Source organism: Macaca nemestrina, chromosome X (assembly GCF_043159975.1).
Source record: "Macaca nemestrina isolate mMacNem1 chromosome X, mMacNem.hap1, whole genome shotgun sequence".
NCBI lineage: Eukaryota > Metazoa > Chordata > Mammalia > Primates > Cercopithecidae > Macaca > Macaca nemestrina.
Genome location: NC_092145.1, coordinates 2,243,892 through 2,271,839, shown reverse-complemented (window position 1 = coordinate 2,271,839; position 27,948 = coordinate 2,243,892). Strand labels below are relative to the sequence as shown.

At 53.2% G+C, this 27,948-nt stretch overlaps 1 protein-coding gene across 4 annotated transcripts; it reads right to left on the bottom strand.

Annotated features, from left to right (window-relative positions):
- Positions 1 to 9: 9 nt before the first annotated feature.
- LOC105467328 (B cell receptor associated protein 31) lies at positions 10 to 27,865 on the bottom strand. 4 transcript variants are annotated; one of them, XM_011716833.3, is made up of 8 exons: positions 27,711 to 27,865; positions 26,548 to 26,683; positions 24,092 to 24,192; positions 17,844 to 17,991; positions 3,473 to 3,608; positions 2,451 to 2,574; positions 1,531 to 1,631; positions 10 to 490 (listed from the first exon to the last, which is right to left on the bottom strand). In XM_011716833.3, the coding sequence occupies exons 2-8, from the start codon at positions 26,637 to 26,639 to the stop codon at positions 452 to 454; spliced, it is 741 nt and encodes a 246-aa protein (XP_011715135.1). In that variant the 5' UTR covers positions 26,640 to 26,683; positions 27,711 to 27,865; the 3' UTR covers positions 10 to 451. The 4 variants fall into 4 exon arrangements, with proteins under 4 accessions (XP_011715135.1, XP_070944874.1, XP_070944875.1 ...); XM_071088773.1 differs by lacking the exon at positions 27,711 to 27,865 and adding an exon at positions 27,580 to 27,598; XM_071088774.1 differs by lacking the exon at positions 27,711 to 27,865 and adding an exon at positions 27,400 to 27,418.
- Positions 27,866 to 27,948: the final 83 nt, after the last annotated feature.

Here is a 27,948-nt window from a genome sequence, read left to right as displayed (position 1 = left end):
CACACCACGTACACACCATGACAACATTTATTGCCCTCAAGAGAAACTCCAGTCCACCTGCTCCACCCACCCTCCTGCGGGACCAAAGAAAACACCCAGAGGGCAAAACTAAAAGGGCTCAACCCAACAGGAAGTCAGCCCCACCGCAAGCCAGACTACAACTAACTCGTGCCCTCCACGCTCAGGCGTGGAAGCCAGGGCTGCGCCAGGCCTGGCCAGGCCAAGCCAAACAGGATGACAGCAAATGCATTCTGAACGTGTAGCAATCAGGTCCCCTGTAATGTGCTGGGAGAGTGTGGACGGGCCGAGATGACGAGCTATGAGCTGTGGAAGGGAATGGGGGAAGCAGAAGGGCACAAACAGAAGTACTGGAGGAAGAGGCTGGGCTCTCAGGAAGCAGCAGGCACGTGCCAGGTGGAAGCCAGCTGCAGGCAGGGGAGGAAGGAGGCCCTTACTCTTCCTTCTTGTCCATGGGACCATCTACTGCAGCCTGGAAAGGGACAGAAATCCCACAGCAGTAGGTTGGTTGGGTCCACTCCTCCCCTGCCACCTCCAGCCCCATGCCCCAGAGGTCCAGCTCAGTTCTCCTATCTCCTAACAACAGCTGAATTCAATTAAGCAAGGGGCCCCCTCCTCAGCTGTACCCAAAGGCCTGCCAGGGTGGGAGCGTCAGCCCTGGCCCACCCTCTAGGATAGGGAAAGCCCTGGACCTAACGCCAGCCAGGGAGGACTGCCAGTACCTCACTGGGGGCTGAGTCCTGGCTGCAGGGAACAGCAAGGCATCCAGTCCCCTTGAAGACCTGATCAGGCCCTTCCCAACTCTGCACAACTTTGACAGGTGCCCTCGAAGCCCAAGTCCCGTTCGCCAAGCCTGCCCCATACAGAGGGCATGGGTGCCCCCTCTGAGGCTGGACCCTTCCTCCCCATCTGCTGTGGTGCCCAAACTTGGGCCACCAAGCACTGATGCCAGGTGTCCAAAGTTGGGAGTATTTACGTGGCCCTCACTCCCAACGTCAAGACCTCCTGGGCTTCCAGATGCAGCCCGGTGCACCCAAGCTAATCTGAGGACTCGGATCAGGCCTAGGGCAGCAGGCGATGGCAACAACTAGTGCCTGCTGGGGGAGGTGCCTTTTTGACACCTTATGCCCTCACTTGCCCAGGGATGTTTGCCCAACATCACCCCCCCAGTGCTCTAGGAAAGAAGGCCACCAGTGGGTCCTAGAGTTTCACCTGCTTCTCTGTTCTTGACGGGGCCCCAAACCATGGACTGAACCTGAGCACAAAGGTAGGAAGGCTCAGAGCCTAGTGAGCCAGTGCCACTCCTGAGGGCCGCCTCGGCAAGTGCCTACATCTGCTGCCAGGCCACCCTCTCCTGTCCGGTGAAGGGTCCCACTCAGCAGGGCAGAGGTGGCCAGGGGGAGTCGGGGATAGGGCAGCCGGCCCCTCGGCCCCTGGAAGGTTCCCTCCCCACCCGTGGGGCTGCCTCATCCTGCTGTTCTGTCCTGGGCACAGTGACACGGGAGGGCTGACCTGCAGCTTTGCGTGTTCCTCCAGCAGGCGGTCGTACTCCTTGGTGAGGCCCTCAGACTGCTTCCGCATGGCCAGAACCTGGTTTTCAGCTTTCTCTAATTCTTGAAATGATGTAAATGACCAAGAAAACAGAAATGAAAAGACCAGAATTAGGGGGAAAAAAAACAACTGCTACAGACATAAGAAACTGGCCCAAATCCATCTCAAAGGAGGTTATACAGGAGACTACTTCTCAAAGCCCCTCTGCTTTTGCAGGTCCCCAAAGTAGAAGGAAAGGGCTGACAAAAAAGCTAGATAAAGCAAAAGAAATACAGAGGATGTCCCCCAGTCCCTTTCATGGAGGGGAACTCTAGTGGCTCTCTGCAGGGGTAACCTCCAGGGAGGCTGAGAGTGGGAAACAGGGAGCAAGATCCCAGCCTGAAAGCGACACCCAATGACAACCATGTCTTGCAGACAGCAGCAGCAGGCGAGGCCTGTGATGTTGGGGGAAAATGCCCCAGACTTAGTCTATGCGTGGGAGACCAAAGACAGGCAGGCCGCTCGGGAGCCGTCCACTCCCCTCCTGAACGCCACTCACACACTCCCCTCATTCTCAGCCCCCAGGCATGCTGGGGCTACCACGCCACACTGTGGACAGGAACACCCCAGTGTGCATTGCTCTAGCATGGGGCAATCGAGGCCCACCAGCTGCAGCCTGGTTCCTCCTGAGCCCCATTCAAACCACTTAGCCTCACTGGCCTGAGGGCTAAGCATGACTGCATTGGGGATGGAGGCACAGGGTGCTATTTGTTTGTTTTCAGCCAGCCCTCCAGCGTGCATGCAAGGCTTGTTACTAATAGTTTGGCACAAAATGGGCAGCAGCAGGCAGAGGAGGCTCCTCTGGACTTCCCTCCAGGTAAGGACACAAGGTCGAGCCTCACTTTGCTTAGTGCTGGCCAGCTCATCATTTAGCTTCTGCAGGTCAGCCTTCAGGCTCCTGTTCTCTGCCTCCAACTTCACCTCAGCATTCCCGACATCCAACTTGCCTCCGTCAACAGCAGCTCCCTGGGAAAAGTGCCAAAGGCCAAGGTTACTCAGGAGGGAGGGAGGGAGAGGCTCCAGCCCCACCCTCCCCACCGAGATGCGGTTCCTCAAGCTGCCCTGGCGACTCGCCCCTTCGGAAATGTCAACGCAGAACCGAGCCACCACTTGCTCCCAGCTCCCAGGCAAAGGCCAGGGCGTGGCTGCCAGCCGAGGGAAAGAGAAGCGCCAGCGGGGCCACCTGCTGCAGCTCGCCAGGCACGCCTTGTCTGCCCTGGCCCCTGGCCCTGCCTCCTTCCTGAGCAGCAGGGCTCACCAGCTCCATGGTGCTCACCAACCCCTCCACGGATGATGGTGCCTTCTGCTCCCCACGTGGTGCCGTTCGCTGCCGTAAGGAGCCCGCTGTCTGCCTGGCCAGCTCTATCCCACTTCTGCATCCACATCCCTCCAAGCTTGGCTCGCAGCTCGCCTCCTGACAGATGTCTAGGACTGGCCAACCACTCTGCCCCCACCTCCTCTCCAGCACTGAGGGATGCCACAGACCCCATGTTCCAGAGGGGGTGCGGCAATCTTGCAGGGAACAAGGGCCTAGCTGAGGGCCTTCAGTTCACACAGAGGGCCTGGCTCACTGAGGGGCCGTTTTTCTCAGGGAAGGGTCTGACTGGAAGCAGTGGATGGAAATGAGAGCAGCAACACCCTCCTCCTCACCCGGACCCTCGTACACAGATACCTCCAGCGGGCATACCCTCCCCATCGAGGACTTCCCCTCTGTGCCTCCACCCAACTCTGGTTTTTCAGGCAGTGGAAGTTTCATACATTTCCCAGCGTGACTGGCTAGCAGTGGCCACTGAGGCCCTACAGAACATGGCTCCCACGGTGTAACACCAGGGCGCCCCATGGCGGGTCAGGAAGCTGGGCTCACCTTCTTGAGCTGGTCATTCTCCTCCATGTACTTCTTGGCCGCCTCACTAGCACTCTCTGCCTGCTTTTTAAAGGCTTCATTAGAGGCCAGCAGTGTGGCCTGCTGCGAGATGAGAGTCACCAGGCGTCTAAGCAGGCTGCAATTATTTACAAAAAGAAGGGAGAACTGAGAAAAAGAGCATGAAGCGCTGGCAGGAGCACCTCCTGGTTGCTCCCACCCCACACCTGGTTCCAGCCTGGGCCTGCCTTCTTGCCAAGGCAGCCGAGCGAGAAGCCGCCAACCTGGTGCTGGCAGCGGGTGGGAAAAGGTGGGGCTCAGAAGCTGTCCTCTTCCGCTGTGCCCAACGGCCACCCTCAGCTCTGGGAGGGGCTGGAAGCAGGAGCCTGGGGGGTTGGGAAGAGCCTTGCTACAGCATGAGGTCCCAGAACACAGCACTTTCCAGATCGGGGCCTAAACGTGCCAGACAAGCCACAGCACCACCTTCCTCCCTGCGAGGCCGGGCTTGCCTCGGTAAGGTAACAAGAGAAGCTAATCAATTCGGGCACTTCCAACATGCCGGGCCGCATTCTCACATCTACCTGATGAGGAAGTTACTATCACTGCCCCAGCTTATAGACGAGGAAACTGAAGTTTAGCAGAGTAAATCAACATACCCAAGGCCAAAAACCAGAAATGGACATGGCTGGAATTCCAACTTATGTCTGCCTGACTCTGGAACCTGAGCTCAGAACCACTATACTCTCTAAACTAACAAGGAACAGCTCCCAGGTCCCAACGTAAGATAGAACTCTCTACTCTGGCCAGCCTCCACCCCAACCCATCATGCAGGCCGCGCTGGAGCACATCTGTTATGTAACAGCACCCCGAATGAGGTCTTCTTGGGCTGGAGGGTGTAGAGGAATCAGGACACAGGCGCACGCTGCCTATCTGAAGCAGCCAGGAGAGACAGGCAAACAGGTGGCAGCTGGAGGCAGATGCTGGTCCCCAAGCAGAGGTTAGAATGGCCACTTCATTTCCCTTGGTTCACCCCTGCCCCGAAATGTTAGCTGGCAGGAAGAGAAGAGGGAAGGACTCGTTCAAACAGTCAAAACAAGGCAGGGGTACCTTTCTCACACACTTCAGAAGGTAAGGGACACACAGGGCATGGGAGAAGGAAGAAACAAATCTGCTTAGTTCAGGGTGCTTCAACAACAGCTTACTCAGAAGAGTCGAAGTGGCCTCCTGCCCCAGCCAGGCCTTCACACTTCACAGCCTCTGCTCATGGCCAGGGGCAGCCCGGAAGGGCTAGAGAAAGTAGAGAGCAGACAAGGCGAGCTACCTCCCTGGCCCAAGCCATGGCTGTCCAGGGCCTCAGCAGAGCCCCTTTCTAGACGTACTCAGCACAGAAAGGACCCACCCGGGCCAGGAGATGCCCCTGAGGTTCCTGGTTTGGGGAGAGGCTCCCAGGGGCCCCTGGCAGCACCAGGAGAGCCAGGCCATTGATTCCTGGCAGAGAAGGAGAGTTTCCAGTGACATGTGCTTTCTAAAATTAGCGGCCCAGGACCTCGTGGCCTAGGGCTCAGGTTTCCCTGCCTCAGCCCCCAGCTGCCCACCAGCCTGCCTCCAACTGGGCTGGAGCCTGAAGGTAGAGGAAGCTACTGAGCACCCTAGGAGCCAGAGAGAAACAACGTGTCTGACTCACATCGGCATGGCCAGAAGTCACTGGGGAGACCTAGAAAAAAAGGCAAGTCTGACTAAGACCCAGCCCCCTGGCAAAGAGCTGCCCAGCCCCAGAGCAGATCCCAGTGATGTAGAAAGAGGAAGAGGACTGCTCCTCCCAGCTGGAATTGAGGGGTGGGGGTCATGCCACCTGGTGGTAGAGACAGGACCAAGCAAGACTGAAGGCTATACTCCCCGCCACCAGGCCAGGCAAGTGGCTGCTGGTGAGTGCCCATAGCTATCACCCCAGTACCCAGGGAGACAGCTAACACGAATGCTTCCGCGGCAGTGCAGGAGAGGCCCAGCTCTTTTCGGACCGTCCCAGGCCTTTCCCGGCTATTGAGAACCAGGGCTTCCAAGATAAGCCAGGGCACACACAATGTGCGGCGCAAAATCCACGCCGTGTCTGCCGAAAGCCTGGCCCTGCTCAGCCCCAGCCCGGGCCTTCAGTTCCCAGCCTTGAGACAGTCTGGGGCTCCCCTGTGCCAGGTCCCAGTTCCCCTTCCTCTTGCCAACCCTCACAGGCGCTCCCCACCCCCACAGCACCCTGGGCATACTCCTCCCATTGCACCCCCAGCCCGACAGTTCTTTTTCACACCTTCTAGGTCCTCTCTCTTCCTGCTGAACGACCCAGGATCATTCTCCCCCCAGGAACCTCGTCTTCAACTGCCTCCTTCCTGGAGTCACCCTGACCAAGTTCCTGGTCTTTTCCTTCACATATATTCCTCAACCTAGGCTGGCCAAGGCCTGCCCTTCCAAGCCAGCAGCAGGGCCACCAGTGGCCTCCTAACCGCCAGTCCAGAGGCCACCCTGAACTCCTTGCTCTGCTGCTAAGTTACCCTCTGAGGTTCCCTCGCAACACCCTCCTCCCACGGTTATTCTGCTCCCTCTGGAGTCTGCACTCTTCAGCTGACACCCTTCCTCCCAGCCACTCTTATCCCTGAAAGGGTTTTCTCTGCAGCCCAGACTCACACCTAACCTCCTGCTAAACGTTGGCTCCTGGATGTCCCCAGAGACATTCCAGACTCAGCTTGTCCAAAACAGGCCTTCCCTTGCCCTGCCTGACCTGACCACCTCATGTAGCCCCTGCTGTAGTGGTGGACAGGCAAACCGCCTTAGACTCGGCCCTCTTGGCCCCTTAGCCCGAGCCACAACCCAGTACTTTCCATGTCAACTGCAAACACGCCCGCCATCATCCCCACTGCCGGCGCCTCTTCCCTATCTGCCGCCATACGGCTTTCCCATCCACCTCCCAGAGCAAGGCAAATCCAACCACGTCAGCCCTCTGCTTAAGCCACCTGCTGTCAGCACGCAGGCCCTCAGTGAGCTCTCCTCCCTCACTAACCACGTGGTCCCCTTGCTCTAGTAACACCTAACCCCTCACCATTCCTGGAACATGCCTGGCTCTGTGTGGCAGTCGTCCAGGCTGGAATGTCCTCTCAACCCAGCTCGATCCTCACCTCCCCGAAGAAACCCTTTCGGATCTCCCACCCCATCAGAGGGATGCCTTCTGGGGGCTCCTGCAGCAGCCCCCTAGGCACCCACATGTAACTACCTCATTTTCTGTTCTCTGCGTGGCTGCCATCCGTTTATATGGCTGCCCCACCAGGCTATGAAAGTCTTTAGGCTGGGCACTGTGCCTCCATCTCTGCACTCCCATACCTGGCACACTGACAAGGGGTCTTCCGTCCACTCCAGCAAGTATAGCTAAAAAAAGGCTGGGCTTCCAGATGACCCGATCTCACTCCCAGAAGAGGAAGTGCTCCCTGACAGGTGAGGGGACAGGTTTGAGGCTGCACGTCAGGCTGGACAGAATCTCCCTGGGCCTAGACTGCACCTGCGTTCACCTGGGAGCCTGGCACCAAGAGGGGCAGAGGCAGACACAGAGCTGCTCAGTCTAGCAACCGAAGAGACAGAAGACAGTGGGAAGGAGCTGTCTCCGACCCGTGCTGATGAGCAAGCCAGGCTCATGGCTGCAGGGGGAAAAACCATTCACTGCCACGAGCTGAAGGCGTAACCCAGAGCTCCAGCCTCTGCGTCCTCGCACCCTTAGCCCCCACCCAGGGCCCCAGCAATGCAGACCAGGCCCCCTCTGATCACTGGCATTTTTCAGCCTAGGAGCCAACCTTCTAGAACATTTTCCTGCTCCCTCACACTGGGTCACTCAGGAACATTAACGTGTGCTTCTGTCTGTTCCCTTGTAGCTTCCCAGGCGCCCAGGAGAGGGCACGGAACATGGCCTTTACCTTCTGCCTCTACTGTTCTTAGCTATTCATTTCCGGAAAACAGGCAAGAACCTAAGAGCCAAAGGCATCTCCTACAGATATAGGGTGGTCACCAACAGAATGGCCCAGGGTCCAAGAAAAGGCCAGTGAACGAAACTTAACAGAATCCAGATGTGGCCTTGGCAGACACATGGCAGCTCCAAATGCCTCAATGTAACTGGGCTTTCTTGATAGAATGTTCTTGGACACTAAGCAGGGCTATCGTGCTTTTATAAAAGGTTGAGTAAACCAGAGAAGGCAGGATAAACAGAACCTCTCCACAGACTCTAGAGAAACAGGGCCAACCATATCAAGTAGGGAGAGCCATGACTCATAAGTCCTTTTCGGCAGCCCTGTCTTCCCCCATGAGCAAGGGGAAGAGGACATGGGCTTAATAGGAAATGGGGAGGCCGGGCGCGGTGGCTCACGCCTGTAATCCCAGCACTTTGGGAGGCCGAGATGGGCGGATCATGAGGTCAGGAGATCGAGACCATCCTGGCTAACACGGTGAAACTCCGTCTCTACTAAAAAAATACAAAAAGCTAGGCGGGCGAGGTGGCGGGCGCCTGTAGTCCCAGCTACTCGGGAGGCTGAGGCAGGAGAATGGCGTGAACCCGGGAGGCGGAGCTTGCAGTGAGGGGAGATCCCGCCACTGCACTCCAGCCTGGGCGACAGAGCGAGACTCCATCTCAAAAAAAAAAAAAAAAAAAGGAAATGGGGAAAGAGCAAATCCCGACCAAAAGATTCCATGCTATGGCTCCCCCCGCCACCCCCTGGGCCCACCCTGCCGATGGGTTTCAGGTGAGTCAAGTCATTCAACCCCCAGCCCCTGCATACATAGTGTTCACACAAACTCACTCCTCTGCCCCCAGCCAGCAGAAAGCCTGTGTCCCAGCGCCACCTGCTGACTTTCCAGGCCTATCGCAGGTGGCCAATAGACTGGGTGAACACGCCCCAGCTGTGGAAGAAAAAATGAGGCAGCGCCCAGGCAAGGAACCAAGTCAGGCGACGCCTCAGGAAGGCTTCAGTGAAGGAGAATGACTAACACCAGGGCTTCCAGTGTCCTGAGCGACTCTTACCCACCAGTCTGGAATCAGGAAGACAGGTTACAACTAGGAGAGTCACCTAGAGCAGACCCGAGAAGGCCGCCCCGAAGGGCTGCCCCAAGTCCATTTTGGTACAGCTGCTTGGCCTTCCCTGTAGCCTCCCAGCACACAGATGCTGGAGAAGACGGGAAGAGGAGGGCTAGAGCTGGGGGAAATGGAGGCCGTTTCAAATGAGAACATGCCTTGTGGCAGCTCCAGCCCACAACCCAGATGGAGCTCGCCCGTCCTGAGGACAGTGCAGCAAGCACAGGGCGAAGGGGCAGGTGTGGGTCTGGCCTGTCCTCCCTTCTTCTTGAGAACAAGCGACATGGACCAGCTGGGTTTCTGGGGTTTTGCTGTGTATCTTTTTTAAAACCAGCTATCTGAGGGGTTTGGGGTAAGCTGGAGGGCAGAGAGCGACCGAGTGAGGTAAGACAACTTAGGCAAAGGTAGTCTGTGATTAGATGACTCAACCTAAAAAAGAAGAAAAAGGAGCTGAGCAAAGAGGCACGGGCAGCTCCATCTGGGCTAATGGCAGCGATGGGATTCTACCCTGGAGGGTAAGGAGGAAACAAAAGATGCGTGTGGATCAAGTTCAGGTCAGCAAAAATCCAGGGGGCTCCCACACAAACAGGGGCCTTCCTGCGCCTGGCTGCTAACCAGCACTTTGGGCCTAACCTTGACCGCCACCGAAGCTGAATAAGGCAGAGAAGGCAGTGCAAGTCCTCTGAATACACAAACCCCAGCCCAGAGGGAGCTGCTGTCCCCAACACACTCCAAGACTCAAGAGGGCCTCTAGCTAGCTGTGCCCCCGAAGCGCAAGGTTGGCAGGAAGAAACAGGAGCGACTGCCAGAGTCTTCCCCAAGCGGAAACCAGTGGCTCATCCAGTGTGGTCCCCTGGAGGTGGCCCCGATGCATCCATCTTCACAAACTGTCATAGCTCCTAAGACCTGAAAAGCTGGGCTTCTCATCTAAAAAGCCTGACAAGTTCGACACAGACATGCATCTAAAGCTGTCGCCATCATCCCAGGACAGCCCATTCAGTCACCAAAGATTTCAGCAGCCCTTCACACGTGCCAGGCCCTTGGCACTGAGCTGAACAGTCTAAAGGGCAAGAGCCCAGGTTTTCCATGATGGGCAACCCTGCCAAGTGCCACGCCTCAAGAGCTGGATGTGCAGGCTGCCCTAAGACCCAAGGACAGCACTATGGGTCAGCCAGGGACATGGTGTGGGCCCCTCGGAACAGGCTCCACAGGGAAGCCTTGGAGATTCATGAAGAGGAGGTGCTGGCTAGGCCGGCACCTGGAGGGGGTGATCCGCACAGAGGCCCCCAAAATGCTAAGAGAATCAAGTCGGGGGAGAGCATGTGTTACGTGAGGCTCTCCCATGAGGCCCACATGACTGCTTCATGGCAGGGGGAGGTCGAAGCAGAGACTGTGGGGGAGCCACGTCCTGGAGGATCCATGTGATAGCAAGCCACTGGAAGCAGGGTACACAGGCCAAAGAGGGGAAGACAGGTGGCAGGGAGCCTGCTTGGTCTATACGGGATGGTGGTGGCCCCACCACAGCAGTGGTCCCAAGGGTTGTGAGAGAGAGGCTTAGGAGGTGACATCTACAGGCTGTTTCATGGGTGGAGTCCAGCTCTGCAGGGTGAAGACTTCTGGAGGTTGGCTACTTGACAATGTGAAAGCGCCTCAGCCTGCTGGGCCGCACACTGAGAAATGGTCACGATGGTTGGGCAGTCACATGGGACAAGAAGAAAGGGCAGAGCAGCCCCAGGCTTCTGGGTCAAGTCACAGGATTTAGATAGTAGTGGCAGAGGCAGGACAAAAGCTCAGAAGGCTTTGGCTAGGAAGCTGGGACTCTCCCACTGCTGTCCCAGGGAGCAGCAGCAGACTATGGGGGGCGAGGAGTACAGGCTTGCTTCTAGGTGTGATGTTTCCTTTCAGGCCAGGCCCCCTTTCCCAATTACAAGGGCTACTCGGGGGTTCTCAGGCTAACCTCCTGTATGTCCTGAGCCCAGTCCCGCTGAAAACTAGTGCCAAGCACAAGGCTTTCTCCGGAATGTGCTCCCCTCCTTGGCCACTAACCTGCTCACATCCTCCTTCTTGATCTTGCTTCCCTCTTCCTTCTGATCCCCGATCTTCTATTGCTCTGCTAGAGGTTGGAGTCCATCCTGCCAGCACATTCCCTTTGCCCTGGCCTCAACATCTCTGCAAAGCCAGCAACGCAAGCTCGACTGCCCGGAAGCACCCTATCCTGCTCATCTGCCAGGCCTCCCCTGCTCAATCCTGCTTTCCCTGTCCCCTCCTTTCCTTGCTGTCCCCAGGTCTGGCCAGAGGTCCCACTCTGCAACCAGCCCTCATGCCTAGCATGGTAGTGTTACCCCATGGGCAGCCAGAGCTCCCTTTCCAGCAGGGGGCTGGGTCCTCGCATTCCGCAAGTCCAGAGCAGAACCAATATCATCTCAGACTCCCAGAGACTGGAAAAGCCTGCTGATTCAACTCCACCTGGGCCCCTCAGGTCTGTCCCCTCCACCCTACTCCTGCTATCACTGCCTCAGTTCAGGTTCCCAGCAAGTCTGACAACCTCCAACTTGGTCTCCCCACCTCAGGCTCTCCTGCTCCACTCCATCCCATACACCCTCGCAAAATATTAATCCACACAGGTGACCGCATCCCAGCAGTACTGGAATACCCACTAGGCAGGCTCTCTACCACTCAGGAAAGTTGCATACAAAGTCTGGAACCCTTTACTCCTAACCGTCTAACCTGCTCGGGTCATGAATACCTGCTCACGTTCAAGAACTGAGCCTCTCAGTGGGACATAAAGAACATGGAAAGAAAGAGGGGTGGGCACGGTGGCTCGCACCTGTACTCCCAGTGCTTTGGGAGGCCGAGGTGGACGGATCACATGAGGCCAGGAGTCGGAGACCAGCCTGGCCAACATGGCGAAACCCTGTCTCTACTAAAAATACAAAAATTAGCCAGGTGTGGCGGCATGTGCCTGTAGTCCCAGCTACTTGGGAGGCTGAGGCACGAGAACTGCTTGAACCCAGGAGGCAGAGGTTGCAGTAAGCCGAGATTGTGCCAATGCACTCCGGCCTCGGCGACAGAGTGAGACTCTGTCTCAAAAAAAAAAAAAGAAAAGAAAAAAAAAATCAACAACAACAAAAAAGAGAGAGACAGATAATAGGACTGGCACAGATGCTCCAAAGAGGATCAGGAGGCCGAAAGAAAGCTGACTAGCTGAGGCCACTGTTTATGACGTCAGAAACAGAGCTGCGGGCTCAACGTCCACCAAAGAGGAATTGGGTAGACACTCAAGAACACTCAAAAACGCTGGAGAGGCCAGGCATGGTAGCTCCTGCCTGTAATCCTAGCACTTTGGGAGGATGAGGTGGGAGGATCGCTTGAGCCCAGTAGTTTGAGATCAGCTTGGGCAACAGAGCAAGACTCTGTCTCTAAAACATTAGCAGGACATGGTGGCACATGCCTGTAGCCTCAGCTACTCGGGAGGCTGAAGCAAAAGGGCAGGGCTGCGGTGAGCCATGATCACACCAATGCACTCCAGCCTGGGTGACAGAGCAAGACCCTGTCTCAAAAAAAAAAAAAAATGCTGGAAACAGGTCAGTTGTCCCAGAAAAGCATTCATGATAAACTGAGTAGAACATTCAAGTCACCAAGGGGCATTTAAAGCATGTGGTGCTTTAAAGCCCCGTGGTTAACTTTTTTTAAACACGGAAATGTTTTTTAAAAAGCATGTGGAGGCTGGGTGCGCTGGCTCACGCCTGCAATCCCAGCACTTTGGGAGGCTGAGGCGGGTGGATCACCTGAGGTCAGGAGTTCAAAACCAGTCTGACCAATATGATGAAACCCCGTCTCTACTAAAAATGCAAAAATTAGCCGGGCATGGTGGCATGTGCTGCAATCCCAGCTACTCAGGAGGCTGAGGCAGAAGAATTGCCTGAACCTGGGAGGTGGAGAAGCCGAGATTGCACCACTGCACTCCAGCCTGGGCAACAGAGCGAGACTCCGTCTCAAAAAACAAACAACAACAAAAAAAGAACCCGTCTTCTCATCGGCAGGCCTGAGAAGCCCAGGTCCTGCCAAGGTTGCTGGGCTCTGGGCCACACTTAGAGTATCAAGGTGCAGCAGAGCAGATGTCAGTTACCCCAGTTCCAATGATTAAGATGGGAAAAAGGAGAAAAGGAACACAGTGTGCAGAAAGCGCAGATGAGAAACCATGGATGTGGGACACTGGTTGTTTAGTAATAAAAATTGCAGCTGGGCGTGGTGGCTCACACTGGTAATCCTAGTACTTTGGGAGGTCAAGGTGGGCAAATCGCTTGAGCCCAGATGTTCAAGGCCAGCCTGGGCAACATGGCAAGACCTCACCTCTACCAAAAAAGAAAGTTAGCCAGGGTTGGTGGTGCACGCCTGTAGTCCCAGCAACTCGGGAGGCTGAGGAGGGTGAGGCTGCAATAAGTCACCTCACTCCAGCCTAAGTGTCACAATGAGACCCCATCACAAAACAAATAAATAAATAAATAAATAAATAGATGGCACAAAAAGGCTGGAGTAAAATAGAAAAAAAAGATTTCAAACCAGGTCACACATCTCTGAGTAGGGAACTGGTTAAACCCCAACAATCCCTTCCAACAACACAACACTGCGCAATGGCTGAGGATGAGGGAGGTCTATGTGAAGAATGTGGACCAATTGCTAAGATGCGCTGTTGGGTGGTAAGGGCTAGTCAAAACAGTGCAAAAGCAGCCCTGGCACTTGTAAGGAGAAAGTTATCCAAACATGGAAAAATTTACTGAACAGTTCAGAAACACACCAACCATTACCAGCCACTATCTCTGGGGATGGGGCCACAGGGGAGCTCACCTGACACTTCTCTATTATGTAAAGTTATTTTTTTTGGGGGGCGGGGGGGTTTGTTTTACAATGAGCAGGTATAACTTTCGTAACGGAAATATGAAGAGGACAGCTTTGTTTGTTTTGTTTTGTTTGAGATGGGAAGTTTAGTTCTTGTCACCCAGGCTGGAGTACGATGGTGCCATCTTGGCTCACTGCAACCTCCACCTCCCGGGTTCAAGTGATTCTCCTACCTCAGCCTCCAGAGTACCTGGGATTACAGGCGCCCACCACCACACCCGGCTAATTTTTGTATTTTTAGTAGAGACGCGGCTTTACCACGTTGGCCAGGCTGGTCTCAAACTCCTGAGCTCAGGTGATCTGCCCACCTCAGCCTCCCAAAGTGCTGGAATCACAGGCGTGAGCCACCGCGCCCAGCCTGCTTTGTTTTTTAAGTGTTTTCTGCAAGCTGCAAATGGGCTGCGTGGCCGTAAGGCTGGACGAGAGCATCACACAGAAAGCCAAGTTCCTCTAGGGTCACAGCCAACATCTTAGATTTAACTCTTAGACTAGCAAGGAATATATATTTCTGCCAAAATTCCAGAAATGATTAACTAGATCACTTATGGGCAACTGGTGAGCCAAGATGTGGGCAAGATGTGTGTGGCTGCTTGAACCATCTGGTTGAGAAAGTAGTAGAGCCACTCGCTTGTCAGACTTGTTCAACAGTGAATTAGTTGAGGCCTCACATGCATGTCAAAGGGAATAGTAACAGAAAAGTGAGATAGGCTATAGACACCAGAGAGCAGATCAGGACTGTGAGAGCAGATTGCAACAGCAGGCCAAAGTGAACTCTGCATTCTAGCCTCCAGGCGTCACTTTGGGAGTATACTGGAGGGTCTCATGAGAACTGCCTTTACCGGAAGCCACGCATTCATGGTAGAAAGGAAAGTACAAGCTGTTCTGCATCCTGATTGTGGTGGTTATTAACTGATGCTCTGCATGTCAAAACACTCACAACTGTATGCCAGAAAGTTAATTTTACTATATGTCAACTTTTTAAAATGTCGACTGTAGAAATTAACCTGGAACATCCTAACTTCACACTAAGGCACACGGAGAGGACTACACTGAGCGTAACACATTCGTCTAGTAGCCTAGCTATCCCAAAGCCACAGGAGGGAGGTGACCATTCCACTGTCCTCTGGCATGGTCAGACAATACCCGTAGTGCCCAACCTGGAGTCGTCCTAGAAACAAGATCATGAAAGCAGAATGGAATCAGGAGAGCAAAGGACTTATTACTAAAAACCAGTCTGTGGGGAACCAGCACTGGCATACCTGCTACCACTATAACAGCTTCTGAGGCAGCAATCTGTTCTCAAAAAGTTGGCCCTTGAATGCAGCCCCCCAGATATCACAGAAATGGCAGCAAGCCTGACAGGGCCAGCACCTCCCTCCTAGTAGCTCCAGCCTTCACTCAAGGGTGCTAACAGCTCATTAACTTTCGCAGTAGCTCTGCCACTAACTCAAACTGAGTTGCAGTAAGCTCCAACCCCCAAGTCTTTGAGCTCCTGGGTAGCCCAGTCCTCCCTGCCCTTTATGAACCTACATGCATGCCTATAATAATGCCTCCCCATTGAAAACTCAAGTCTCATTAAAGTTGTTCTGATCAGGAAGCCCATCTAGATAGCTGAGGATGCTGAATGGTCACTAACCTTCTTGCTATTCCTCCTAGCATCCATTTCTCCCTACTTCTGCTCGCCATGACAAACATCCTCGTGCAGATAAATACTGAGCAAGCCAGATGTAAAGAGTGAGCCCCCTGGCCAGGCGCGGTGGCTCACACCTGTAATCCCAGCACTCTGAGAGGCCGAGGCGGGCAGATCACGAGGTCAGGAGATCAAGACCATCTTGGCTAACATGGTGAAACCCCATCTCTACTAAAAATACAAAAAATTAGCCGGGCGTGGTGGCGGGTGCCTGTAGTCCCAGCTACTTGGGGGGCTGAGGCAGGAGAATGACATGAACCCGGGAGGTGGAGCTTGCAGTGAGCCAAGATGGAGTCACTGCACTCCAGCCTGGGCAACAGAGTGAGACTCCGTCTCAAAAAAAGAGTGAGCCCCCTAAGGCTTCTACGTGGATGTGTTGATGGAGCCAATCCACAAGGCAGCCACTCATGTAGGTTAGGACCACACCTAACTACACTGTTCTGCCGGCACCTTCCCCACACTTTGGCATCTGGTCCTTAAGAACAGACTCAGACTGGCAAGCGTCATGCTAAAAATCCATCTACACTCCATCTATAGAAGGCTGACAGAACTTCTCCAGGAATTCACAGCAGTCACCAATGATCCCACTCTTCTTTTCCGAAAGCATACAAGCTATTCTTTCTAGAGCATGGTTGGAGATTAAAGTCAACCCTCCCCAGGTCAATTCCTCATCTACCTTCTCCCTTTGGAAATTGGGATGTTTGCCAGGCTGCAGTCTGCCAGTATCTCTCCCACTCTGCAAATCCTCAAGCATCGGTGGCAATTTCATCTGCAGATGATCTCAACAGCTTCTGGACATAATCTCATCAAGTCTAAGTGCAAAGTACATCATTTAGGGATGCTACTCTTGCCCACCTGTAATTTCCATTTTCTCATCCCAGTGTTTCCTTTGCCCTTGATCACCTACCCTCCATCTCCTTCCTTACACAGACATATAAAAGGGACTGCCTTCTCCCCACTTCTCCATATCTTTCATGATTCAGAGCTCCCGGCAGGTTTTTACCTTCCCAATACTATTCCTTTTTTTTGAGGCAGAGTCTCGCTTGTTGCCCAGGCTGGAGTACAGTGGTGCGATATTGGCTCACTGCAACCTCTGCCTCCCGGATTCAAGCAATTCTCCTGCCTCAGCCTCCAGAGTAGCTGGGATTACAGGCACCTACCACCAAGCCTGGCTAATTTTTTTTTTTTTTTGTATTTTTAGTAGAGACAGAGTGTCACCATGTTGGCCAGGCTGGTCTCAAACTCCTGGCCTCAGGTGATCTGCCTGCCTCAGCCTCCCAAAGTGCTGGGATTACAGGCGTAAGTTACCATGCCCAGCCCACCCCCTCCCCCATACTATTCTTAAAGCTCTAGATGCTTTTCTGGTAGATGGCCTAGTTTCCTCTCTTTCCCTCCTCACTGTGGTCTTTTTTCCTCATTTTGCTGACTATCATACTCAGAATTCTGGTTTTGAGACTCAGTCTTCCAGAGCTGCTTCCCTTTCAGCCTCAGACCACAAGATAATATTTGTTTGGAACTTCCTGAAAAATCTAGGGTATGTGTCTCATTCCTCCCAGCCTTCTCATTTCCTGACTTTCCTAAGTTTGAAGATAACAAGCTTGTTGATCAAATCTGTGATCAAACCCATCATCTTGAAAAAATGTGTTTGCCTTTTCTACCTCCACCCCTCTTCCCAACTTGGTCGCAAAGAATACAAAATCATCTAAACGACAGACTTTAAGACAAGTCTAGTGCCTGGTAAAGCACGACACACCAGGTGACTAGAGAGCAAGAATCTCTTAGGCATGGAGATTCTTGAGTCTCGCAGCACAAAACCAAGTGGGGAATAACTGTCTGTGAGCCTGAGAATCACTTGGTGCTATTGTCTGAGTGCCCTTCAAACTTCATGTGTTGGAATTTAATCCCCACTGCGGTAGCATTAAGAGGTGGGGCCTTTTGAGAAGTGATTAAGTCATGAGAGCTCCACCCTCAAAGCAAGCACCTTTCCAATGCCTTCATACACCCTTGGTCTAAGCTCCCATCCACCTCTCAGCCAGGCCCTGCTGATCAGAACGGCTGTGTGAAGCAGGAGGCAGCAAACAGGGCCCCAGGCTCAAATAGGCACTTCGTAGTTGTCTAGTTTTGCCCAACTAGTTACCCTTGGCCCTGATCAAGGCACTTAGTTTTACCAAAAACATCACCAGAAATACTCTGGCTGCCATGGAACGTAACATGCCCTCATGAGTTTCATGTGGGGAAGGCCCTGAGGTGAGGTGAGGAGAGGCCTAGCCTCTTCGTGTCACTTCTACCTGCTGTCCCTAGGTCAGCACCCCAAACACAAAGAGCCCCCCATTCAATTGCTCCCTTGTGAGTTGGACTCTGAAGGTCCTCTCCCAGAGGAGGGCAAGGCCTTACCCGTTACACCTCACTCTCCATGCAAACAGAGTATGAGACAGTAATCTGTTTGCCTCAGAGTATGTGGTGTGTGAGGGTCTTCTGATATTTCGAGCAGCCTTCTCCTATCCTCCACGCAGCCTCTGGAGGTCAGGAGAAAACTATGTGGCTTCCCTAACACAGACAGGGCTTTGGGGTCCAGGCCACAGGCTGAGGAGGAATCAAAGTCACAGGGGGAGACTGAGCCCACTGAGCTCCGTGTCCCTGGCTAGCCCATGGCTCCTTTCACAGCACCTGCCCCCTCAAACCCCACTCACAAGGACAGCAGCAAGGAAAAGCCAGCAATGTAGAGATTCCTCTGGGCACGGAAAAGCTTCATGTGGAAGTGTTCCATGGCCCCAGGATTGTTCTGGAGGTTCACCTTTTCGGTCACATCATCATACTTCCGAATTTCGCGCACGGCATCTGTGGTGGAGCAGAGAGGAGACAGGCATTTAGCGGACGCTAGGGCAAGATAAGGCCATACCAGGCAGACAGGCGGCATGAAACAGGTCAGATTCACTTCCCTCAAATCGGCCTCCCCAGTTCTTCCCACTTCTACGCACACACACCCCTCATGGGATGCTGTTTGTCAGAAGCTCCCACCCTCAGGCCAGGCGCAGTGGCTCACACCTATAATCTCAGCACTTTGGAAGGCAGAGGCAGGCAGATCACCTGAGGTCAGGAGTCCGAGACAAGCCTGGCCAACATGGCAAAACCCCATCTCTACTAAAAATACAAAAAAAAAAAAATAGCCCAGCATGGTGGTGGGCGCCTGTAATCCCAGCTACTCGGGAGGCTGAGGCAAAAGAATCATTTGAACCCAGGAGGCAGAGGTTGCAGTGAGCCGAGATCACGCCACTGCATTCCAGCCCGGGGGACAACAGCGAAACTCCATCTCAAAAAAAAAAAGGAAGCTCCCATCCTCAGACCCACTCCTTCCTCCAGCTTTTCAACCCCTGGCCCCATTCTACACAGGCCCCAAGCTTGCTCTGCAGTTCAAGATGCGAACCAAGCCTAAAGAGTTTCTGGAAATGGGGGTGGCTTCCTTTTCCCATGGTGCTCCCAACCACGTCTTGTTCTGCTCATCTCAAGTCGGCCCAGAGGTACCTCCCTGCCATGATAAGCCAGGTTGAACCTGGTGATGGAAATGCCTGCTCAGGGGATCTAAGGTGCTTAAGAGTCAAGACCCAGGCCAGATGTGGTGGTTCACGCCTATAATCCTAACACTTTGGGAGGCCAAGGCAGGAAGACTGCTTGAGGCCAAGAGTTCAAGACCAGCCTGGGCAACACAGGGAGACCATGTCTCTACAAAAAAATTTTTTTTTAAAATAGCTGGGCATGGTGGTGCACACCTGCAGTCCCAACTACTCAGGAGGCTAAGACAGGAAGATCGCTTAAGCCCAAGAGGTCAAGGCTGCCATGAGTTATGATCACACCATTGCATTCCAGCCTGGGCGACAGAGCGAGACTCTGTCTCAAAAAAAACAAAAAACAAGCAAACAAACAAACAAACAAACAGGAGTCAAGACCTGCAGGATGCCAGCTAGCGGTCAAGGGTTTCATTTCAAAGCTTTACAACGGGTTTTATTATTTATAATGTTTTATTCTGGTTACAAAAGGAATTCACACTCATGGAAAGTTCAAACACACCCAAAATGTAGAAGGGGAAAGGATCCCATAACATAATCACCTCCAGCAATATACACAATAAAAATGTGGCCACCTCATCTAAAGTCATTTTTAATCACATTACCCTATGTTACCTGCTTCGTAATAGACACCCATCTTTGAAATTATCTTAAACACATTTTTGGGGTCCATCTCTCCCAAACTAGACTACAAACTTCATAAGAGCAGAAATCTTTTATACTATATCCCCAGGGCCTGGGATAGTTTTGGGTGCAGAGTGGGCACTGAAATAATTGCTGAGTCAGTGAGCAGCCTCTGCTCCTGAAAGAGCCGCTGTTACACATAGAGCTCCAGTTAAAAACATATTTACATTTGTCTCTAATGTAGAAATTGAGCCACACCAAACCTACTGCTTTTCCCCATGCATCCTGAGACATCGTTTTAAGTCAATACACTAAGATCTACCTAAAGAATGCTCTTAATAACTCCCATATGAGAGAGGCACTGTATGGGTATCAAGGTTTTTTTAGGGTGGGTTACAAGGTATCACTCTGTCACCCAGGCTGGAGTGCAATGGCATGATCCCGGCTCACTGCAACCTCCACCTCTCAGCCTCCCCAGTAGCTGGGACCACAAGTGTGTGCTACCACACTTAGTTAATCTTTTCTTTTTCTATTTTTGGTAGAGACAGGGTTTTGCCAAGTTGCCCAGGCTGGTTTCAAACTCCTGAGCTCAAGCAACTGCCTGGCCTCACGAAGTGTGGGGATTACAGGTGTGAGTCAGGGCACCGGTCTCATGGGGTTCTTAATTTCTGGTTTTAGGTTGCTTGGTTTTTATGTTGATCTTGCATTATAAAAATCTGCCCATCCCTCGGTACCACGAAGCAAGTACTCTCAAACGCTGTTAGCAGGGGTAAAGACAGCACACCTGTATAAAATGCAAAATGTTCATACCCTTGGGTTCAACAATCCACCTCTGAATGTATCCCACAGAAGTATTTGCATAAATTTGCAATGATTCAAGGATGCTTATAAAGAATGAATTATAGCACAACCACATGAGAGAATGCTACATGATCTTTTTTTTTTTTTTTTTTTTGAGACAAGAGTCTCGCTCTGTCGCCCAGGCTGGAGTGCAGTGGCCGGATCTCAGCTCACTGCAAGCTCCGCCTCCCGGGTTTATGCCATTCTCCTGCCTCAGCCTCCCGAGTAGCTGGGAATACAGGCGCCCGCCACCTCGCCCAGCTAGTTTTTTGTATTTTTTAGTAGAGACGGGGTTTCACCGGGTTAGCCAGGATGGTCTCGATCTCCTGACCTCGTGATCCGCCCGTCTCGGCCTCCCAAAGTGCTGGGATTACAGGTTTGAGCCACCGCGCCCGGCCTACATGATCTTTAAGAACAATGAGATTGCCGGGCGCGGTGGCTCAAGCCTGTAATCCCAGCACTTTGGGAGGCCGAGACGGGGGGATCACAAGGTCAGGAGATCGAGACCATCCTGGCTAACACGGTGAAACGCCGTCTCTACTAAAAAAAATACAAAAAATTAGCCGGGCGTGGTGGCGGGCGCCTGTAGTCCCAGCTACTCGGGAGGCTGAGGCAGGAGAATGGCATAAACCCGGGAGGCGGAGCTTGCAGTGAGCTAAGATCCGGCCACTGCATTCCAGCCCGGGCGACAGAGTGAGACTCCGTCTCAAAAAAAAAAAAAAAAGAAGAATGAGATTGCTATAAAAAGATGTCAGCCAGGCACAGTGGCTCACATCTGTCATCCCAACACTTTGGGAAGCCGAGGTGGGGCAGATCCACTTGAGGCCAGGAGTTCAAGACCACCCTGGCCAACATGGTGAAATCTCGTCTCCACTAAAAATAACAAAAAATTAGCTGGGCATGGCGGCAGGCGCCTGTAATCCGCAGCTACTCGGAAGCTGAGGCAGGAGAATCACTTGAACCTGGGAGGTGGAGGTTGCAGTGAGATAAGATGGCGCCACTGCACTCCAGTCTGGGCGAGAGTGACTCCATCTCAAAAAAAAAAAAAAAATGTTTAAGGTGCAGTAAGTAGAAAAAGCACAATCCAAAGTATTGGCTGGGCTCTGCTATGGACAGCAGTCTTGTCTCAGAGCTGTGCTGCCTGCTTAGGTGTGGAATGCTCCTCCTGCCATGTCCCAGCAGGAATGTGGAAGGAAACATACTTTGTGAGTATGATCCCACTGCTGTAGACATTTTATTAAAGATGTCAGTATAGAAAACGCCTGTGGAAATGCACAACAAAATATTCATGATGGTTACCTGTGGGACATGGGATTATGGGGAGTTTAACTTTCTTTTTTATTTATTTATTTATTTATGTATTTATTTATTTTTTGAGATGGAGTCTCGCTCTGTTGCCCAGGCTGGAGTGCAGTGGTGCAATCTCGGCTCACTGCAAGCTCCGCTTCCCGGGTTCATGCCATTCTCCTGCCTGTCTCCTGAGTAGCTGGGACTACAGGAGCTCGCCACAGCGCTGGCTAATTTTTTTTTGTATTTTTAGTGGAGAAGGGGTTTCAGCGTGTTAGCCAGGATGGTCTCGATCTCTTGACCTCGTGATCCGCCCACCTTGGCCTCCCAAAGTGCTGGGATTACAGGCGTGAGCCACCGTGCCCAGCCAGGAGATTAACTTTCTAAATTCAATTTTTGAGTTTTTAAGATTACCCATTATTTTTGTAATCAGAAAAACAAGATAAACATGTTTCCTTACACTGTCACCTGCATCCAGGAATCCCACCATCCTAAGGACCACCTTGGCCAATGACCATGAGTGGGGATGGGAGACTGAGCAACACTAACCCAAGTCCCACAGTAGAACCCAGCCCTTCCTGTCTCGGGTCTCAGCCCAGGTGGGAAGATCCTGCACCCTCAGCAACTCCACCCTCCAGACGGATCTTCTCAACCCTCCCCGCCCCCAGGCAAGGCCACAGCTCTAGCTAGTTATGCCCGTTACCCTTCACTAGTACCTGTGACTAACACTTCTATTTGAAGAAGGCTCTGCAGATCTTTCTAGATTATGCTTAACATGAGAGTAGGAAGTAACCAGCCATCATGGCCATATGTCCCTCTAGAACTTCCAAGCAGTTCCCTGATCCCAAAAAAGAATGAAGGCTTTGTCAACTACTGGATTCCGCAAAGGATCTCTCAGCCCACTCAGCTGCTCTAGGAAAGAAACATACTCCTTCTGGTTTGGGGAAGGGGCAAGGCCCTGAGGGAATCATCCTCAGCGTGGTCCCTCCCTTCCCCAGTTCTTATCCCCACCCCAGACCCAAAAGCCAAAACACACATGCTCAGTTCAAAAACTCAGTAGCCTGGGGACAACACATACATTCCCTACCTACTCCTGGCTTGGAGGCTGCTCAAGGAGAGAACCCTGGTTAGAAAGAGCTACCTCTTGGGGCCTTGCCAAGTATTTCAAGAACACTGAGGTACTCGGGCAGCTGGCACCTACCCTATGTGGTTGGAAGCTGTCAGGTCACACTTGGCCTGTTCAGAGGCAGTCCTGCCTGAACATATCCTATCAGGCTCTGAGACAGCAGGAAGGAGAAATGCCTAATGCTGAAGCTGGTGGGTGAGGCTTTGCACATTCCCCTGAACCACAGCCCCTCACCCGCTCAGCGTTTCTGCTGGGACTCGGTGGGAGGAGTGTTCCACACCTAGGCAGGCACCACAGCTCTGAGACAAAAGAGTGGTGTCCACAGCAGAGCCAAGCCAATATTTTGGAACCCTAACAGGGGAACATATCGATCACTTACCACAGCAAAACAACAAACATCTAACAGTCAGACAAGAGCTTTATTGATTCTTGTCTCCAGATGGTCACCCCACCACCTCATTGCAAAATGTCTGCCTTTCATCTTAACACCACCTGGCCTGGCCTTATCCCTGAGCTTGCTTGCCCTTAGACCAGTTTATCTTTCAAGCACCTGCTGGTATGCACCTCAATGTCAGAGTTTACAGAACTACAGAGCTGGAAGGACCTGGGAAAACCTCAAGTCTAGCCCAGATGCAGAGAGGTCTAGGATTTCTCCCCAAGATATGCTGCCACACATTTCTGTGTCCTCCTCCTCCTACTACAGGGAACAGCAGGACTTCCCAGCTAGGCTCACTGTGTGCTTAGTTGCTCAGTCCCCCATTAAAGGTCCTGCTCCAGGCAACTCTGTTTAAGTGACTGGTGAGCAGCACTACTCAGACCAAGGTCACAGGCCAGTTAGCTTCCCTTAGCTTCAGTTCTAGAGTGACCTAAGGAGCAGCCTCAGAAACCTAAGGCGTCCCTTCTCCCAAGGTCTTGAAAAAAAGCAATGTAAGGTGGCCATCATAAAGCTGCACACAAACTGCTTTGGTATAAGCCCACGCCCACTGCTAGAGAGGCCTCTTTTTTTTTGAGATGGAGTTTCGCTCTTGTTGCCCAGGCTGGAGTGCAATGGAGCGATTTAGGCTCACTGCAAACTCTGCCTCCTGGGTTCAAGCGATTCTCCTGCCTGAGTCTCCCAAGTAGCTGGGATTACAGGCTCCCGCCACCATGCCCAAATAATTTTGTATTTTTCGTAGAGATGGGGTTTCACCACGTTGGCCAGGATGATCTTGAACTCCTCATCTCAGGTGATCCACCCACCTCAGCCTCCCAAAGTGCTGGGATTACAGGCATGAGCCACCATGCCCGGCCTAGAGGGGCCTCAAAGTGAAGAACCGACTAGAGGTCAGCAGCATGGGCAAAGGGAGCCTCTTCCTTCCCACAAGAGAAAGACACAGCATTTCATTGGTCTATCTCCCAGCAGCCAAAACTGGATGCTACACATCAAAAGCAGCAAAGGGTTTTGCATCAGAGACCAGGGTCTAGGTCATGTAGCTGCCCTCAGCCACAGCTCACTCACCGATGACCAACAGCACAAGGATGACAATGAGAACCACAAAGAAGGTGTTGCCATAGGACACTACCAACTCCACCAGCCGGGACTTGAAAATCTTCTGCCATCTGTGAAGACGACAAAAAGGACGGGAGCTGAAGAGAAAGCACACACACGGGCTCTAGGGCCCTGAGCAAAATGGAAATCCAGCTTTGCACTCTTCTCCAATGGCCGAATAGCCCACACAAAGTCAGCCTCAGTGGCTTGCAATTCTCTAATTTGATATCCATTCAAGAGTGTTGGAAAAAAGGCCAGGTGCAGTGGCTCACACCTGTAATCACAGCACTTTGGGAGACCAAGGTGGGTGGATCACTTGAGGTCAGGAGTGCAAGACCAACCTGGCCAACATGGCGAAAACCCCGTCTCTACAAATAAAGTACAAAAATTAGCCAGGCATGGTGGTGGGTGCCTGTAATCCCAGCTACTCAGGAGGCTGAAACAGGAGAATCACTTGAACCTGGGAAGCAGAAGTTGCAGTGAGCTGAGATCGCGCCACTGCACTCAAGTCTGGGCGACAGAGCGAGACCCTGTCTCAAAAAAAAAAAGGTGCTGGTCCACGTAGAGATCGAAATGTCTAGAAAACTAATCTTTTTTTTATTTTGAGACAGTCTCGCTCTGTCACCCAGGCTAGAGTGCAGTGGCATGATCTCGGCTCACTGCAAGCTCCGCCTCCCGGGTTCACGCCATTCTCCTGCCTCAGCCTCCCGAGTAGCTGGGACTACAGGCTCCCGCCACCACGCCCGGCTAATTTTTTGTATTTTTTATTAGAGACGGGGTTTCACCGTGTTAGCCACAATGGTCTCGATCTCCTGACCTCGTGATCCGCCTGCCTCAGCCTCCCAAAGTGCTGGGATTACAGGCGTGAGCCACCGCGCCTGGCCTGGAAAACTAATCTTAAACACGGGTAGTTGGCTGGGAACAGTGGCTCACGTCTGGAAACCCCATCTCTACAAAAAAAAATATATATATACATACACACACACACACACACACACACACATATATAAAAAATTAGCTGCGCATGGTGGCAGGCGCCTGTAGTCCCAGCTACTCAGGAGGCTGAGGCAGGAGAATCACTTGAACCCAGTAGGTGGAGGTTGCTGTCAGCCGAGACCACACCACTGCACTCCAGCCTGGGTGACAGAGCAAGACTCTGTCTCAAAATTAAAAAAAAAAAAAAAAAAACAAAGAAACCACAGCAACAAAAAGAAAACACACTGATAGTCTCTGAAAAGGGAAACTTACTTTTCATTGTTCTCCCCTTTGTAATATTCAAAATGTCTGCCCCATACACATGTTATTTCTTTAAACTGTCTTTCCACATGATAAACCTTGGTTTGCCTATATCCCCCCCCACCCTGGGTTATGATAAGATGGACCCTAGACCTCACATCATTTCCCTCCACAAATGCTTTGGGATGCAGCTCTAAGAAGAGACTTCAGAAGTGTTTACATATTGTTCAAACCAACAAGAAGCCCTCATCATCAGGGCTAGAGATGAAAATGCCAATCACGGTAGGCAACAGTATTTGTTTGAATCTGGACCCAGCAAGGTACCGATTTGGCATTTGGTAGATAAATGTCTTAAATCCCTCTTCTTATGGAAGCTCCCCCTTCCCTCCCCTCTTTCATTTGCTTTTCCAATTTGCTTTGTGTAGAAATCAGATTGTCTGTCCTCTAAAGCTTCCCAGATTAAAGCTCCCCGGGGCCCTCTATCTCTGCATGTCTTGTCAACTGTACGAAGGTTTGGTTTTCTGCAAGAATCCTCCTCAGGCAGCGCTGCATACTTTCTGTGGTATCACATCAGGGATAATTTTTCATGAAAAAACAGTTTTTAAAAATACCTGTGGAGATTTGGCCTTATTTGTAATATGTGAATTTAAATAGGGACGTGTTCAGGTATTATACATAATTAACAATTAACTTCCAATTCACTTTTAACAGGTCCTCTGTTCATTAAAAGGGAATATGGCTTCATCCGCCACAGGCTGAGTAATGTTCATGCAGCCACTGCGCAATGCCAGTGAGACTAGTTAGGACAAGAGTCACCAAATCAGCAACAACGTGACCCAGTGGTGCAAGTCTTCCGAATCCCACGCTGCCATCCCAAGACCCCGGGGGCCAAGAGTAGGCGGGAGGGCATCATTTCCAGAACTGTAACATGGATCTTCCTGCCTCTCGCGGGCATTCTGAAGACCAGAAGGCAGGGGACACAGGAAAAGGAACTGAGCAAGTCATGACGAAGCAGAACCCTGGGGAGGGTTGGCAATAACAAACACAACCCCTGCCACCCCCACCCCTGACAGGTTCTACCTGTTCCATCGGGTTCCAATTCCAGGGTCCACCAGCTGCACACACCAGTCCCAGGGCTAGGGCACAGGGACCCTCCCGCCTAACTCGCCTGCTTGCTCCACAAGCCATACCTTTTAGGAGAAATGAAGGGAATGCAGAGAAGCAACACAACAAAGACCTCCGCATAGAGGAAGGTGGCAACTGCAGTCCACTGCAGACTCATCCTGCTGCTAGAAGGTTTCCCACAGGGAGATGTGAGCTTGTTTCCTGGCAGGGCACAGAAGGAACAGGATTTGTAAGCGCTGGGCAGTCAAGAACATCCAGTTCAGTTACCCTGCGAGGCTGGGGCCGCCACTCTCCACTCGACCCCCTGCACTTTGCTTCACAGTCTCTGACGCGCTGGCGGAAGCAGGGCTCCACTAGGCAAGGCCGCTTGGCCAGCAGCGTTCACAGGCCCCACAAACTTCCGTTCGCTGGTCAGTTACCCGCCCCCCTCCAGCACGTGTGTCAACACGTCCAGAGCGGCCTCTCCCGACGATCCCTGTCCCAGGGAGCCCGAGATTTCCGACGCCCATTTAACTGAAAGGCGTTCTTCGGGAAGAGCAGTGCCAGAGCGCCAAGAGGAGGACGCCTCGGCACCCATTGGACGCTCCCTTCCCCGCCAGGCAGAACTCAGCCGCAGAGGCGGGCGCTCTGTTGGCCCAAATCCCCGCTACCAGGCGGGCCCAAGGCCGCATCTAGTCCAAGCGCTGCCGACGCCCCCGCCTCCCACCGTCCCCACGGCGCCCGCGGAGAGAAACCGGCACCTCCCTCGAGGCTCAAGCGGCCTCGCAAGAGCGACTCCTAGAGAGCAGAATTCGGGACCAAGCGCAAAAGCAGGTCTAGACCAAGCACCTCAAGGCCCCATACGGGGAAAGTTCTAGACGCAGTCTCCTCAGAAGCCAGGGGTCCTTCCAGTAGCCCTCGAGGGCCATAGCACCCACCCAGAGCGAGAGCCGACTGCGCGCACCGTGGGCCCCGCCGACAGGACCCCGGCCTGGCACACCGTCCCCGAGGCCCAGCAAGGCCGCTCCTCCAGGTGCGGCTTCACCGCCCCCCACCCCGCCCCCGAGCCCAGCTTCTAGAGGCACCGCCCGTTTTCCCCTCTCCCCTGCCCCTCACACCCAGGTAGGCTGCGGGCCCCGAGATTCCCCGGCCCCCGGGCCTCCCCGCGCCGCTCGCCTCTCTCCCTCGTCAAGGGGCCAGGGAGCCTCGGCGGTCCCGGAGCTCAGCCTGGCGCGCGGAGCCCGCTCACCGAGTTTCCCACAGTCAGCGTGCAGGCCCCGCCGCAGCAGCCGAACTCTCCCACAGCAGCCCCGGCCCCGCCCCTCATCCCGCGGCCGGAAACCGGAAGCGCCCGCCGGGCACCGCCCACTAGCCCTCGCGAGGCCCCGGAGGCTCCGCCCACCGCCGCTTCCCGCCCCGCCCCCGAGCGGAGGGCCGACGCCCCGAGCGCGAGAGGAAGCGGCGCCTGGGGCTCCGGGCGCGCGGGG

What these genes read in the sequence shown, in the direction of transcription:
- LOC105467328 (XM_011716833.3), bottom strand. Translation starts at nt 26,639, where the DNA reads ATGAGTCTGCAGTGGACTGCAGTTGCCACCTTCCTCTATGCGGAGGTC. An exon ending in CCCTTCATTTCTCCTAAAAG is followed by an intron (nt 24,193 to 26,547) that starts GTATGGCTTGTG and finishes TCGTCTTCACAG; the next exon opens with ATGGCAGAAGATTTTCAAGT. An exon ending in AGAATGACCAGCTCAAGAAG is followed by an intron (nt 2,575 to 3,472) that starts GTGAGCCCAGCT and finishes CACTTTTCCCAG; the next exon opens with GGAGCTGCTGTTGACGGAGG.